This window comes from Enhydra lutris, unplaced genomic scaffold (assembly GCF_002288905.1).
Source record: "Enhydra lutris kenyoni isolate GAN:26980312 unplaced genomic scaffold, ASM228890v2 scaffoldscaffold11, whole genome shotgun sequence".
In the NCBI taxonomy this organism is placed as follows: domain Eukaryota; kingdom Metazoa; phylum Chordata; class Mammalia; order Carnivora; family Mustelidae; genus Enhydra; species Enhydra lutris.
This window is the reverse complement of record NW_019154095.1, coordinates 2,676,120-2,692,613: the sequence shown is the minus strand read 5'-3', so window position 1 is coordinate 2,692,613 and position 16,494 is coordinate 2,676,120. Positions and strand designations below refer to the sequence as shown.

General features: G+C 45.3%; 1 protein-coding gene across 1 annotated transcript in view; it reads left to right on the top strand.

The window, feature by feature from the left end:
- LOC111144434 (CUB and Sushi multiple domains 1) overlaps positions 1–16,494 on the top strand; it is a 1,720,260-nt gene that overhangs the window by 1,656,102 nt on the left and 47,664 nt on the right. The window contains exons 52-53 of the mRNA XM_022498737.1: positions 13,402–13,575; positions 14,972–15,145. Coding sequence (XP_022354445.1) covers positions 13,402–13,575; positions 14,972–15,145 — 348 coding nt within the window. The remainder of the gene's footprint in view (positions 1–13,401; positions 13,576–14,971; positions 15,146–16,494) is intronic.

Below are 16,494 nucleotides of genomic sequence, written 5' to 3'. Positions count from 1 at the left end.
CACCATCAAAGGGGGTTTTCTGCCTTAGTTGTTACACATGGCTAACCTTGTCCATTCTCTGCTGCTCCCACACCTCTTACTTACCAGTCTTGCCAGTATTTTCTCCCATTTCTTGTCATTTCAATTATTCCTTTGTCCCTTCCTATGGTGATGGATCTGGCTTTTTACCAAGCAGAATGACCTTACATAATAACCTTGAGGTTCCTCTGGACCCTAGAAGGGTACATTTGACAGGGAAAATGACTTATAATGACAATGAAGGCAACCAATAAGAATATTTTCCAAAACATCCAGAAAATAATTGATATAATCCCCTGGCTTCAACTTTAAAAAAGAGACATCCCCTAAACAAAACAACCCTCAAAACTCTGACTTTGAGAAACAAATCGCTCCAATGAGGAGAAAATAGGAAACTGCCCACAGAAGCACAGGTGGGTACAGGAGACGTCCTCCAAGGAGCTCAGTGTGCTGGCCACGCAACGCCCCAGCGGCAGTGAGCAAATGCAGCAAGGTGAAGGTCACGGATGTGAAAGACGGCCCAGCATGAGCAGGGAACTCTGAAAAGATCCAGGACCATGAAAATAGAAGGACCATGAGCAAGTTAGGTTTGAAATAAGAACCAAAGTCACTCATTGTGGTTGCTATCAAAATAGCAGATGGCCCACATAAGGTAGAAAGTTCAGCCAACCCTTCCGTCCGTCTTCCGTGTCAAAAATTGTTTTGGTGCGCAAAGGTTAGAGCATGCGCTTATGTTAGAAATCAGGATCAGAAATCAGAGAAAGCAGTCTGTCCAAGAGCACGTGAGAGCTTCAGGGGAGTGGCTGAGAGGACCCGGGTGGTGGCTGAGTCACTGGCAGTGCCCCTGTGGGACGTTAGTAAAAGGAAGTACTGTAGTTAGAGGAATGTCTCCTGTGGTGTTCACGGGAAAAGGAAGGAAGCAAGCTGGCAGAAACTGTGGCTCTGTTAACTGGATGATGCACCGAGCTGATCATCCACTCGACTGTTCGGAAGATCTTTGGTGGTGCGTTTATGAAGAGCTAATACAGTTTCACAAAATAATGTTCAAGCCTCGGTCCATCCCGGTCCGACATCGCTCTTAGATAGAAATACTCTTTAGAAATGGCGCTTCTAAATTCTCAGTGAGGTGTAGATCATGATTTTCTACGATGGCTCTTACAGTTGAGAAAGTGTAACATGGGCTGCACGTTGTCTTTTCACAATTGCTGGTGGGGCGAGCCACAACGGTGTTGATCATTGGGTTGAAGTCATTGGAAAGTTTCTGGTAGTCTGGTTTTCTCCCTCATTTTGGACCATTCTAAGCCTTTTGTTCATATCTTGGGTCAGATCTAGGGGCATAATAATACTCTCTAGTATTATTACTCACTAGCTGTGAGAGTGAAAATACATAATTAACAGCATATTCAGGATCTTTTCAATTTGAATGATAGATAATTCACATACAGAAATAATGGAATTAATGGAAGATTTCAGTCAAAGTGAAAAATAGATACCTTCTGATGTACATGATGGCAAGAAAATTGGGAAATCTTGGCATACAGGGAAGGACTTGGGGTTTTGGATAACAGAAGGTTCATAGGCACCCAGGTGTCCCAGAGGCAGATGACCAGACCTCATGAACAGGATCCACCTCCTTCTCTGCGTGTGTAGGAAGCCCACGTCCAGAATGATGGTTTCACTTCAGTGAAATAATTTAAGTGGGGACAAGCAGTTGGCATGGTCCCGAGGTAAAGGGTCTGGTAACCCTAAGAGTTGACGAATGTTTGAAAGACTCCTAATCATCAGTGTGGCAGAGAGAAAAGTTAGGAAGTAAGTAACAAGCTATTTTCAACTATTTTAAATGCTATTGAATGAAGATGGAGTAAACAAATTTTGGTCATTTTCTTTCTCTCTCTCTCTCTCTCTCTCTCTCTGTACACACACACACACACACACACACACACACACACACACACACACACGTGTCAGCCTGATTGACAACAGCCATAAGAACCTGAACTGAGATCTCTAAGTTTTAATCAGGCCTCAGTTGGTAGGGACAGGAGAAAAAAAAAAAAAAAAAAGGAAAGGAAAGAAACAATAATAAAATTAATTAAATGTATCTACCAAAAGCAGGGACCAGGCTTGCTAATGCCATTAGTGATGTCTAGTTCCATAATTTGTTTGTAATAGCCAACACTGTGCAGAAAAATAGTTTTCAGACCCAATATAAGAAATGCCTTCCCTTTAATTATTTGTTGACGTGTTAGTTCTGCCCCAGAATGCAAAGAAGAGTTGGGGCGTTGCCGGCCTGGTAGGTTTTTACATGGGATCCTGTAGCCTCTGAGCTTACCGGAGTCCCTGTGGCTGGTGCTTGTTATTATAATGCAGAATACTTTGATGAGAGCTTTTTTCCAATCTGGGGGTGAGGTAGCTCATTGATTTTCATGGTTACTAGAAATGAGATGTTGCTTCTATTTCCTATGGACCATGGACCATATTTCCAGTTGTAGCCCTGTGGTTATTTCCAGGGATTTCCAGCAGGGAAGCCCGTGCCAGATTGCCCTGATGATCCTTGCAGCAGAAATGCTAAGCACATGGACGGGCAGCACTTCTACAGCGTGAGGCCTGAGACTCCACCTACACGAGAGCTGTGTTTAAGGAGATGAAGGGTGATTTTCTTTGCCAAACATCCCCGGCCTGAACCATGCTGTGTTGGAGCCTGCTGGTCTGAATTCTCTGCCAGAACCCTTGAGACAGGATCCCGTGAGGGCAGCTGGACGAATCTGTGTGCAGACATCGTGGCGGCTAGACTCCAGGCGAATGGAGGCCCCTGTGCACCACAGTATTTTTTTTATAAAGTTTAGCCCACACTTAATTACCATTGTTATATTACTACTGGGGTCTCCCCAGGCTCCACAAATTACCAAGGACTTGTTCTAATTCACCATCTGTGCTGCGAGACACTACACATCTCCCTGGGCTGGAGAATTCAGCACCGAGAATGCTGACCCCATGTCTACTCATCACATGCCTCATAATCCATCAGGGAAGCCTGATGATCCCCATCCTCCCTTAATTATTTCCTTCTGTTTATCTTCCCTGTGGTAGTTTGCACTGAACCCAGCAGAGAGCACACAGACTAGATGAGGTGGTGCGTCTGTAATACAGGTCTCCTGCGGTAGAAACCGACATTAATCTTCTGATAACATTTACATCATTTAGATTATTTCACACATCATAACACATCATCTCCCCCACTTTGCCACCGTTTTAATGTGTAGCATGTGAGATGTCAGTGATAGATGGAGATGTCTCTCACACAGAAGTGCGTGATCTGTTTTTTGAATTAGATTGTTTTGCTAGTATTTGAAATACGTTTGCCTTGCTATATTAGAGTGACCTGTGAGGAGATGAGTTCTTTGTACGTATAATGTCATGGTGACATTCATATGGGTAAAATGACTAGATGACATGATTCAAAATAACATTGTTAGATCACATTTTTTTTTCCAGTTCTTAGAGAACAAAATGGGAAAGTATTCTTCAAATGCCTGGCATTTTGTGATAGATCCATGTAAAATATTTTTATAGCTGATTATGGGAATGCTTAGTTCCATTATAGCACAAAGATGGTGTCAGAGCAGAAAGTTCATGCCCCCTATCCATGATCTTGGCTATACTATCTCCCATGTAAAATGTAGGCTGTAGGACACCAGGGAAGGGAAAGTGTTGGAAACAGCCCGTGCTAATCTTCACGTGTTACGTATGCACCATCAGTGGCTGGGGGAGAAATGTCCCGATACCCTCCCTAGCCACAAGCACTTCTGTCTATATTTCTGAATATTTAACGATACTCACTTAATTCCTCAGGAAATATGCCATAGGATGTAAAGGTTAATAGGATGCAAGTCTTCTTTTTTCAGGAATTTATAATCAGAGGAATAAATAAGATAAATACCAAATATCTTTGATAAAATCTGAGATGAATGAGCGGCAGCAGAGAGAACGTTAGGGCAGGAACGGGAGGGGCTGGTAGAGGCAGTGCCATGGAGGAAGCCACACTGAGGGACAGGAGGAGTTTCCACATTGCAGAGGGGATTGATTCATCCAAGGAACGGAGATGCAGAGCAGTGCAGGAGGTGATCTAGACGCCACCGGACACTCGGTCTACCGGCACAGACCGTATCATGGGAAGCAGTCTTTGCGGTCATAGGGCGGTGAGGGTCCGCCCTCATACGGCAGCACCATCAAGGAAACGAGGCCATGTGCTTGCACAGACACTGCCTCTCGGGGTGCTGGTATGTGGAGCAAGACACTGCTCTCAGACTTACGATCCAGCAGTGCTGCTAAATGGGCGAAATCATGTTTTTGCTTACTGACTTCACAACACCACGAAACAGCAAAAAATCCAGAAGTACGGATATTGTAAATGCATGGTAATAGAAATAGACTCTCCTATTTCAGGCAAACCTAAAATAAGGGAGATCTTTTTTAAAAATTTTTAAAATTTCTTTTCAGTGTACCAGAATTCATTGTTTATGCACCACACCCAGTGCTCCATGCAATCCATGCCCTCCTTAATACCCACCACCAGGCTCACCCAGCTTCCCACCCCCCCACCCCTCCAAAACACTCAGATTGTTTTTCAGAGTCCATAATCCCTCATGGTTCATCTCCCCTTCCGATTTCCCTCAACTCCCTTCTCCTCTCCATCTCCCCATGTCCTCCGTGTTATTCCTTATGCTCCACAAATAAGTGAAACCATATGATAATAGACTCTCTCTGCTTGACTTATTTCACTCAGCATCATCTCCTCCAGTCCCGTCCATGTTGCTACAAAAGTTGGGTCTTCATCCTTTCCGATGGAGGCATCATACTCCATAGTGTATATGGACCACATCTTCCTTATCCATTCGTCTGTTGAAGGCATCTTGGTTCTTTCCACAGTTTGGCGACCATGGCCATTGCTGCTATGAACATTGGGGTACACATGGCCCTTCTTTTCACTCCATCTGTATCTTTGGGGTAAATACCCACTAGTGCAATTGCAGGGTCATAGGGTAGCTTTATTTTTAATTTTTTAAAGAAGCTCCACACTGTTTCCAAAGTGGCTGTACTAACTTGCATTTCCTCCAACACACGTTGTTTACTGTCTTGTTAATTTTGGCCATTCTAGCTGGTGTAAGGTGGTCTCTCAATGTGGTTTTGATTTTAATCTCTCTGGTGGCTAATGATGATTCTTGAGGAATCTCCACACTGTTCTACAAAGTGGCTGCACCAACTCACATTCCCATCAACAGTGTAAGAGGGCTCCCCTTTCTCCACATCCCCTCCAACACATGTTGTTTCCTGTCTTGCTAATTTTGGCCATTCTAACTGGTGTAAGGTAGTATCTCAATGTGGTTTTAATTTGAATCTCCCTGATGGCTAGTGATGATGAACATTTTTTCATATGTCTGATAGCCACTTGTATGTCTTTATTGGAGAAGTGTCTGTTTATGTCTTCTGCCCATTTTTTCAACATGATTATCTGTTTTGTGTGTGTTGAGTTTGAGGACTTCTTTATAGATACTGGATATAAGCCTTTTGTCTGTATTGCCATTTGTGAATATCTTCTCCCATTCCATGGGTTGCCTTTTTTTTTTTGTTGACTATTTCCTTTGTTGTGCAGAAGCTTTTGATCTTGATGAAGTCACAAAAATTCATTTTCGCTTTTGTTTCCTTTGCCTTTGGAGACATATCTTGAAAGAAGTTGCTGTGACTGATATCGAAGAGGTTACTGCCTATGTTCTCCTCTAGGAATCTGATGGATTCCTGTCTCACGTTGAGGTCTTTTATCCATTTTGAGTTTATCTTTGTGAATGGTGTAAGAGAATGGTTGAGTTTCATTCTTCTACGTATAGCTGTCCAGTTTTCCCAGCACCATTTATTGACGAAACTATCTTTTTCCACTGTATATTTTTTCCTGCTTTGTCAAAGATTTAAAGTAAGGGATATCTTTGAGCTGCACACAAATGGGCAGTAATTCCTTTAGGATTTAGAAGCAGAGGGCAGATTTGGGCTAAGTTGGGAGGAGGGCATGTATGTATTATAGGCAGACAAGTTTGGGAAGGAAATTTAAGGCATAGTGGGAAGTGATAGAGTGATTATTTGGGGAATACACAAAAAGGGATGGATGAAGAATTTCTGAAAGCCCCAGAGCCTACCCAAATCCTGAAATTTTATTTACATTACGTATGGCTTAAAATGATTGCCCTTGACTAAGATGTGTCAACAAAGATTTGATGCACGTGTATCTTGTGGTCTGTGGCGGACCCTCCTTTGATGTACTAATGCACAAAATTCTCTTTGGCCCATGCAAGTGCCATACTGGGTCACCACCGGAAATACATGTCTGCTGTCCCAGGTGCCACATGTTCTCTGACTCAGGCACAGCTGCTGAGCACTGCCCCTAGAAGTCACACTTGCAGAAGATAAGAATTGCATCTGCCAATATTCAGATGTGTTCCTTTGATATGTACAGATCTGAAGATTTAAATGCATCCATCCTGTGATGTTTAATGCCAGCCGGTTTTCCCTGCATTTAAGTGAATCGGAGCCATCTGACATTTCGTGACTGCTAATACTCAAGAAGGGCTTGTAAATGGGCTTTGGAATCCACCGTCAAATAACCTTGCCCTTAGCCCAAAGCCAGTGTTAGTACGTGGAATGGAGAGAATGAAACAAATTGCGTGTCTAATTCTTATAGAATTAGATTAGGCCCTGGCCATTTATAATGATTATTTTATTTTCAGCAATGAGTACCAGTAATCACAAAGCAAATGCAAAGGTTGAATATTTGGTTTGTAGATTTTCACAAAATGTATACCTGTATTCTGTTTTAATCCCCAGGTCAATATTAGCATTAGTGCAGATACAAGCCGACACAGAGAAAAGGTGACCTTACAGTAGTGAGCTCTAAGTATGGGGGGCGGGGGGGTTGTGTGTGCGTGTGTGTGTGTGACCCCACGGGAGGAGAGTAATCCAGCTTAGTTCCTGCTAATGCATGATTCCATGCCAAAAGATGCAGGGCTCCAGGTCTGTGCATGGCACACCTGTAGGGCACGCCTGTACCATGGAAGATATCGTGTCCAACATTTCTTTTTCCTTTTCTGTTTTTATAGAGAGAGAAAAGCAGAAAGAGTGGGGTTGGGGTGGGGGGGCTGAAGGAGAGGGAAAGAGAGATTTCCAAACAGACTCCATGCCCAGCGCAGAGCCTGACCTGGGGCTCAATCTCACAACCCTGAGATCACAATCGGGACCGAAATCAGGAGTCGGACCTTTAACCACCTGAGCCACCCAGGCGCCCCTGCTGTCCAACATTTCTACTGGTAGAGTGGGTTTCTATGGAATAAAAGGAAACACAGAACTTTGTTAAATTTCCAAATCCCAGAATCCATTTCTACAATCCCACGAGCGTGTGTAATTGTGGAAAATCTAACATACATCACTTGAAAGGACCTCAAACTTAGAAGTGTTCAGCTTCTGCCTGTGTCGTGATATTAAGGTCAGTCTGCCCTCTGACACCCAAAGCCCAGGGTCCATCAGTCAGAGAAGCCCCATGTGTTTCCGGGAGGTTGTTTTCAGGAGGTTACAGGATGAGAAACAGATCATGACACATGGTGAGAAGCTAAGCAGTGCTCACAGCCTCTGTCTGGAGATGGCTCCTGCCTCAACATAGAGCTCCGCATCCACATTCCAGAGAGCGGGGATGGAATCCTTGCCCACACAGAAGGGACCCGGTTCACTCACCAGTGTGTGTTCAGAAGATCCACTTTGCCAGGAACAAGCTCAGGAAACCACCTCCGTCCTCTCAGAAATCTTGGACAAGACCTGCTGAAATGTAGAATTTAGATGGACTTGAAATACCTGTTTGGTGGGGGGGTTCCTGCTGCAGGCTCTGGGGTAGTGTGTAGAACCTCCCTTACTGACCTGCATGGTCCCCACATGCTGGCGCCTGAGATGTCAGACAGCAACCTGGGCTCCCAGGGAGTGTGGCCACTTCCCAGCCATGGAGTCCTACCTCCAGCTCAGTTTGTAGGGAACGCTGACCCAGGGAGACACCAGGAAGCAAAGCCAGCCCCTCTGACGACAAGGCACTCCTATCCCTGCCTTGTGTGCTCTGGCGTCAACTGGGTGGCTTCAGTCCACTTTGCTCCCAGTCTGTTTTAGTTAAATTTGTTTGGTAGATTTTTATCCCTCCTAATCCAACTTCAGAGAAAGATTATGAAAAGCAATTCTCTTTTAGATATTAGGGCATCTAACCAAAATATATATCTATGGTAACAGTGTATACATGAAAACAGCAATGCAGCGCTCATTCTACGGAGAGCAGCGTGCGCTTGTGAGGCAGTGATTGTCCGAGCTCGTGGTAGGAAGCAGCTGCTGGTAAACAAGGGGAAACGTCCAGATTCCTCTGACCCGGCTCATTCTTCGACAGAACAAATGGAATCTCACCAGTGTTGGGGTTTCGTGGACTTCCTTGTCCATCGTTCCGTTTGTCTTTATAGGACAATTTGAATTACCTCTTTTATGTCATGGCATGTGGGGTACAGAGACACACCCGACCACAGAGCTGGGCAATAGCCAGTCTGGCACCGAATTCTTGATTCTACCGATGATTCAGAATCTGTTTTCAGAGTTGGTGAATCCCCCGTGCAGAGTCGTACCTAGTGTGCACGTGGGGAAAAGGCAGACGGCCAGAAACACGGGAGAAGTGGAACCGCTACTCCACATTCGAAGCAGAAGCAAATCTGGTCGTTCCTTTAGGCTGTGTCTCTAAACTTATCTCTCTTCTGAATTAAAAATCATATGGAATTGCCGTTTTCTTAGCACTGTGCCTCCCTCCTCAGCCTGCCGCCAGTCAGCGGCATCAGGCTCGGCGTAGGGGCCGGGTTACGAGGCTCATTAGTAGGACTGACCTAAAAACAAAGCCGGCTCAGGCTCGTCTCTCCCAGCCTCTCCTGTCTACACGTCACTGAAAGCACTTCTGAGCGGCACTTCTCAAGAACTGACGTCCTGGTGTGCTCTACCGTCCACAGAATTGTCTGTTAAAAAAAAAAAAAAAAAAAAGTTCCGTGATCCGTGTTTAAACTGAAGACAAATGAAACAAAATACAAAGGGGTGAAGAAAAACACCAAAAACACAGAACCTTGGGGCTTCCTATATGATCACATTGTCTTAATGAGTCAATATTTCGTTCTGAAATACGTAGGGCTGCCCTCATTCCAATTACGTGTTATGTTTTGTTGTTGATAGATTTTCTTATCCTTTGCTCTTGTTTGTACTTCGTGGACCTGCGACAACTAAACCCATCCAAATCGTGGCAGGCTCATGGAGTCAAGCACGGTGCACACGGCTCATAAGCTGAGAAGGGCGAAAGAGGATACCCTTGTAGTAAAAGGACCATTTGGCCGTATAACTCCATATGCTTCATAATTGAACAGAGACTGAAATGTAAATAAAATTTCTCATTTCAGCAACTAGACTGCCTTTCCATCATCTTTACCTGGCTAACGAATGGACATCGTTGGGCCTTAAATGTTGACTGCTTCAGGCTTTCCTTCCCATGCGCACTAACGGCACTGTGTCCCTTTCTGCCCCGCAGCCCACAAAGTGCTCATGACCTTGGGCCTTTCCGTAGTCTGCCCCAACTCTCTTTTTCACTCTTACTGTCTGTGGTTGTATCTTATCCTCTGTGTAATCTCAAGCCCAAGAACCTTGCTGGCTGGTAGGAAATGGTTGTGAAATTATTGTCCAGTAAGTGGAAATCGCCTAGCAGACAACATTTTTGGATACACTTTGACAGTGGAAAGGGCTTCACTATCAATGTGAGGTTGCTTCGTTTCTAGTCGCTGGTGCGAGTATTCAATGAGTGACTCATACCTTGAAGCCACTGGACAGAGCATGAAGGCAGTTACAAAGCATTCCATGGTGGATACAGAAACACACTTTCCACAGAGTGTGTAGAACAAAACTGGAGCTGCATCAAGGTTAAAAGAACTCACAAAGGATTTAGCGCAATATTATCATAAAATCATAGAATCTTACACTTAAAAGAGACTTCTGAGTACGCTGAGTTCAAATTCTACCTATAGTTTTTTTTCCATACAACATGTTTACATAATGTTGACATTTCTTATTAAATATTCTAAGTGAAATTGTGTGAATATTGTATATTTGTGGATAGCCTAGAATTGGTTCATGACTTTGAATGTTTTAAAATGGAACTCGGTAGAGGGCTGGAATATCATAGAAGGGAAAATCAGATTGGTCTGTCTTAGCTTCGAATCAGGCTGTCACATGGTCTACATTAATTCAAATCAGAAGGCAGAATTAGCAGGAGAGGTGGTTGATTCTCTCCTCAGGCCCTGAGCTGAAATGAAGAGTTTCGGAAGGCATCCTCTCTTTTCTTTTGGTATTGAAGCCCAGTTCCTCAGAGAACTGAAATGACCAGGTGTCCGGGAAGAGTTGCTGTTAGGAATTGCTATTTCCCCACATGGCTGTCAACCCTTTGATTTCAAAAGAAGACGGGCACCTCCCTGACTTCTAAGAGTAGCTCTGTGCCAGGCTTTCAAAAGACAGTGCAGCCTCAACTATGTGGTCTTGCTAAAAAACACAATAGAAAAGGAAATGTTTTTGAAGGTTTGAAGGTGAGTGTAGCCAGGGGTATTGTCCAAATCAAGGTGGGCAGATATTATGAATGATGTGGGCTTTCCATCGCAATGTACCCTTTTCATCATCCAGTCGCCATGGGGTCCACGCCCGCTTCTGCTGGAGTGGTGGCAGGCTTCAGAAGTAACCCCAGAGTACATACATGATCTAGAACAATACCTGGGAGTCAGGTGACCCACTCTCTCTTGAAGATCGAACTGTGTTTTTTGGTGCACATTTCTAGAAAGCAGATCTTTTACTGGTTACCCCACCATGACTGCATTCCTCCCAGTCTGTGCAAGCCTATGTGCTGCCCCTCTGGCTGCCCTTCTCATCACTGTCACTGGGGCTGGAAATCAGCTCCATCCCTATACCCAACAGTGTGCATGCTGTGCGTGTGACCCCCTCTGGATGGGGGAGGGCTTTGGAGCCAAGGCCAGTGTTCTGTGGTACCCTCACCACGCCAGAGTCTCATTCTCCAACCCACAGAGCATATTCCTCCTCTGAGTTCTCTGGATGCATCAAGTCTCTGTTTGGAAGAGGTGATCTGGACCCTTGCCAGAATCGACTCAATTGATCTGGCCAAGTGGAAAGAGCCTGTCAAGGCTACAAAGAACCAACTGAAGCTAGCATGACTTCTTTGACCCAACCTCTTACAAACGTCGTTCAATCAGGAAAGCCTAGCCATCGATCTGGTTTTCTCCCTCTCTGCTCTACAAAGTCACCTTGCCAATAATAAACTTAGCTCAAAGCCCAGAAGAACACAGTGCTGCTGAACACTGTCTTAAGCAGAAATATAGATTATTATTTTAAATTCTTCCAGAACGGTGAAGTTAACTCCATTTGTTGTGTGGCAACAACTTCCAACTTTCTCAGTCTTGGGATAGGGGAGTAGATTGTCTGTTTTGTGTAAACCTTTGACAGCTGTGTGCTCTATTTGGGAAGTAAATGGCCAAGGGAAGTCTACAGCAAACTACTTTCCATGTACTCCAACCTGTATTGTGCCCTGCCCATGTAAACTTTGAGGTTTGAATGGATCATTAGGAACTGGTGGTGAATGACTTTCTCCTCTTGTCTGTCCTAAGCCCATGTATAACATGGGTAATGTTGGGTACTCCCAATGCTTCATATTTTGTTGATTAGTAAGATACTCTCTCCATAGGAGAGGAAGGGAGAGATTAGGAGGGAAAGGGGAGGGAAGGGAGACAGGTGAAGAGGAAAGAGGACAGAACAGAAGGAAAGGAAAGAACTTGGAAAGGAGAATAGAGAGACTGACAGAAACACCTAGCCCTGCCCGTCCATGTTTCCTCTGTACCATGTGGCACCTTATGGTTTTTCAAGGGGAAAAAATGGTGAAGGACACTAGATGAGAATGGGAAGGCAGACTGTGTTCTGGACCACTGCCACAGGGTCAGAGTTACAGTGGATTTTCCAGTGGAGGGGAGAAACGCACCTCAGCTCTGAATGTTTCCTGGGGAGTGAGGGTTACAGCCAAGGAGAGCTGGAGTCCCAGCTGGGAAATCTCCAGCAGGGAATGTCAGGGGTAAGGGTCCTGGCTAACGTGACCTAGCAGGACTTTGCTGAAGTCGGGGCAAGTGAGCAGACCTCACCTGGGGGTTGGAGGTGGAGGGGGAGGAAGCCCATCAGATATGGAGGGTGGGGGCTTCTTAGTAACCTGACTCAGCAGAGTGTTTGCTACAACTGGATTTTCCAGAATGGGGCACGGATGGTCCTATGAGAAGGCTCAGGACCTGGGCAAAAGTTGAGTCAAGCCAAGAATCTCCATCACCATTTCAACCTTCTCTCACAAAGAACTTCTATCCCTTTACTTCCTTCTCCACATGGCTGCTGTCTGTTATTGAAGCTTATCTAACACCAGGTTCGCCAAGTGATCATCTTCTTAGAGTTCAGATTCCTTCCCCTCCGTGCTTTTCTCCTCCCTTTAAGTGTGAACATCCGCCCCATCTCATCGTCCCACCTTCTCTGTTCCCACTCTGTGCACGGTTCATCCTTAAGCCTAGGCACCTTGGGCTTCAGTAACATCTACAGTCCCGCTTCCCCTAAATCTACTCTGTCTTCAGGCTCCCTTCCCTGTGCTCTGGGCTCTTCTTTCAACCGCTCACAGGCCTGTTCCACCTCGACGCTGGTTCTAACCTGAGCAGGAACACATGTTTGAAACCAAGCATAGTTTCCAGTGTTCGTCTTGCCTTTGAAATTTCACAAGTAGTTTAACCATCCACCGTTGGACACTGAAGTCCTTAGCATCCTTCTCCTGACCTTCCACGTTTAATAGGCTATGAGACCGATCCCTATTCACCCCAAAGGTCTCTTCCCCTTTTATGGCTTTTATTTGGAAATACCATAACAGGACAAATGACATAAAATCTCAGTAAGAAAAAGAAGTAAAATAAATGCATGGGGAAACCTTAATTGAGGAAATAATTTCATTAGTAACTCATATTTGTTAGCAATTTCATTATTTGAAATATTAGTCACTACCCATGATTGTTCAGAAAAAAAATGGATACAAGTTACAAAGAAAAAAAATTATATCAAACAAAAATAAATGTAAATGGAAGAAATTCCAATAAGTTAGGCACTCAGTGATGTTATTCACTTATCGATAAAGGTAAACAAACTGTGACTGCAGTACTTTTATAAGAGACAAAATCCCCAAAATGTGTTTATTGGTTTTACTTGTGTTTGTAGCCGGCCACTGTGGCTCCCCGGATCCGATTGTGAACGGTCACATCAGCGGGGACGGCTTCAGTTACAGGGACACTGTGGTTTACCAGTGCAATCCTGGCTTCAGGCTGGTGGGGACGTCGGTTCGGATATGCCTGCAGGACCACAAGTGGTCGGGACAGACCCCAGTCTGTGTCCGTAAGTACGCTGGGAACCAGTTCAGCAGGTGCTTCCTTCGGTGGCATTTTCTCTCGGTGTGAAGTCTTAGCACACACATGTGCAACCTCTGGAGGGAACGAGAGTGGAGAAGCACCCCTCTCACCTGTGCTGAGAGACATGCTGTGGGCACGGCTTCCCTCTTCTGTCCCATCCACTTCCCAGTTCGGTTTCCTTTTTGTGTCTCCAGATGGCTGTGCACAGTGGATGTGCTCCCTAACTCTTCGCAAACAGGTCCCAGGACGAGTGATGTCATGCACTCATTTTCCTGATTTTATCCCAGGATCAACAAGGTGGAAACAGAAGCTAATTATGGGAGGCAGAGACGCTGAGTCTGTCTGCAGGCCGGCTTGGCTGAGTCCCCAGAATAGCCTCACGCCCTTCCTCTTCTGTGTTCTTTTCTATTTTTGTCATTGTTTCATCAAGAACACAGAACTTGTAAGCAGGCCCTCCTTTAAAGGAAGAGGTAAAACTATTTAATGACTGTCTTCAAATTTTATACCATCCAAGGTAAATATGGACCTGTATTTTTAGAAGATGGTATACGCTCTATTGCAAAATTTATTTTAAGCCAATGTTTTTTTTTTTTTCCTCTAGTATATTCTTTATTTCCCCGTGAATTAAACAAGGAAAATGTTGATATAGTTCCCAGATAATGACAGAAATTCTCTGGGATGGTGCAGTGGGGACTATGTAGAGTTCAAGGGAGAAAGCTTGGCTTAGGAGAAAGAGCTGTTGACAAGATAAATGACGAAGAAATCACCAGTTTTATGACCGTGATGTGTTTCTTTTGAAAGGGCCACAGAAGGATATGTTTGGGGTTTGTATGGCTGTTATTTAGGGCATGGCATTAATGACCGTTCACTACGTGTCAAAACATCCTAGGTTTGGGATTGTCAAAGGAAATGCTGTTCGAACACACACACATATTTTGCTAATTTCATGGTGTTTCAGTTGACATCGGCATAACTTATGCATATGCAACTTAAATCATCAGCCAAGCCCCTATAATGTTTCAAAACAAGGGCTCCACAAAATTGGCTGGTGTGTTCTAAAAAGAGGTGTTCAAAATTTGTCATTAATTCAAGAATTTTAGTGCCTCTCATTTTTCACGGCTTTCACTGAGTCATTCAACACTCTGTCCTGACGTGAGAATAATTATCACGCTGAAGAAAGCGCACTCATTTGCCAGTGTTGGTGGTTTTCCACAATTACGTTATAAACCGGTGGGTCCCCATACAGTTCTTCCTCGTGGTTTCCCCTTCCAGACAGACGTGGGATTTGGAACGTACTTGTGTGTCTATGGAGGAGGAATTCCAGGGGAGGGCGACGGCCTGGGTGTTTTCTGACCCTGACGAGGGCCTGTGTTCCTCTGCAGCCATCACCTGTGGCCACCCTGGGAACCCCGCTCACGGGTTCACCAACGGCAGCGAGTTCAACCTGAACGACGTGGTGAACTTCACCTGTAGCGCCGGCTACCTGCTGCAGGGCGCCGCCCGAGCCCAGTGTCGGAGCAACGGCCAGTGGAGCAGCGCTCTGCCCACCTGTCGAGGTAGGAGAGGCTCCCAGAACGAGCCTGTAAGCTGAGGGTAGCGGCCGACGAAGGCACCCGCGGGCATGAGACTTCACGTCAAGGCACAAGATGCCGCAGATGCTTTCACTTCTGGGGTCGGGGGACATTTGTGACAATAAAGCAAAAATCCCTCCATGGTCTATGCTGGCTCTGGCCAGGGGCTCGAGCAGGGCGGCCGAGGACGCTGACTCAGGCACGCCTGTCTTCCCTCAGCTTCTCTTTGACCGTCCGCTCATCCAGACGGTACCTCTGCATTTGGAGCTCTGGACGTACAGATCCACTAAGAAGTTTTCATTGCTTTCAAATCTCTCTCTCTCTTTTTTTTTTTCATTCTTTTTAAATTTTTTTTTTAATTGCCACACAGATCTAGGCTAAAACCTGAATTTTCAAGAAAATGCTATTTTGGAGCTTCTGTATTTCTAGATGCTTGAGCTCATAACATATAAGTTTCTGCTTTGGTGCTTTCCATTAAAATGTCTCTTGCGCTGACGGGGTGTCAGACTCAAGGGTGAAGGTGAGGGGGTGTTTATGGCAGCTGTGGTATGAGAGCCAGATACTTAACGCGTTTTCCTCTCGCTGACAGCACCCTCCTGCCCACCGGGCTCCCAAGGAGGCCACATCCAGATAAGACGGCAGCACAAAGGATCTAAGCCATTTTTATAAAAATCGTTACAAGTGGTAACAAGCTGTGGGGTCCTGGTACAAGTTTCGGGTAAAGTGCTGGGCTTGAAGTCTAAACGAAACGAAGTCTCCTAATTTCACTTCCCTCTAAACCCTAGTGTTCGATTCACCCTATTTCAGTGTAGAGGAAAGAGAGAGCCCCCTTGGTCCCCTTGTCCCCACTTTCCCCAGAAAGCAGGCTTCGGTCTGTGACATGGTTGGGCGTGGGGTGCACTTTCTCCCTGAGGTTCTCACAGGAGAGCCCCTCTCTGGTCTGCTGACAGTGTGGTTGGTATGGTCGGCTGGAAAACTAGCAAGTTTCCCTTCATCACTCTTACCATCAACGGCATGAGCCAGGTGCCAGGGTGAAGGGTGAGTGGGGTTAGGGGACACCTTTGTCCCCTAAGGCTGGCTTCTGTGTGGCGTCTCGCCTCTCAGTTCTGAACATCCCAATAGCGGAAAGAGCGCCCTCACCTCTCGCCTTTCCCAGGGAAGCAAGATTCACACATATGGGCAAGAACTGGCAAGGACGCGAGCAGCAGCAGGGAGACAGAGCTGTGACGCTGGCCGTGTGTTCGCATGGCTGTAGGGATTTAGAAAAAGATTAACCAGTTTGCATCAGACTGTTTTCTCCACCTCTAGCAGGAAAAATATAGCACAACTGAAAC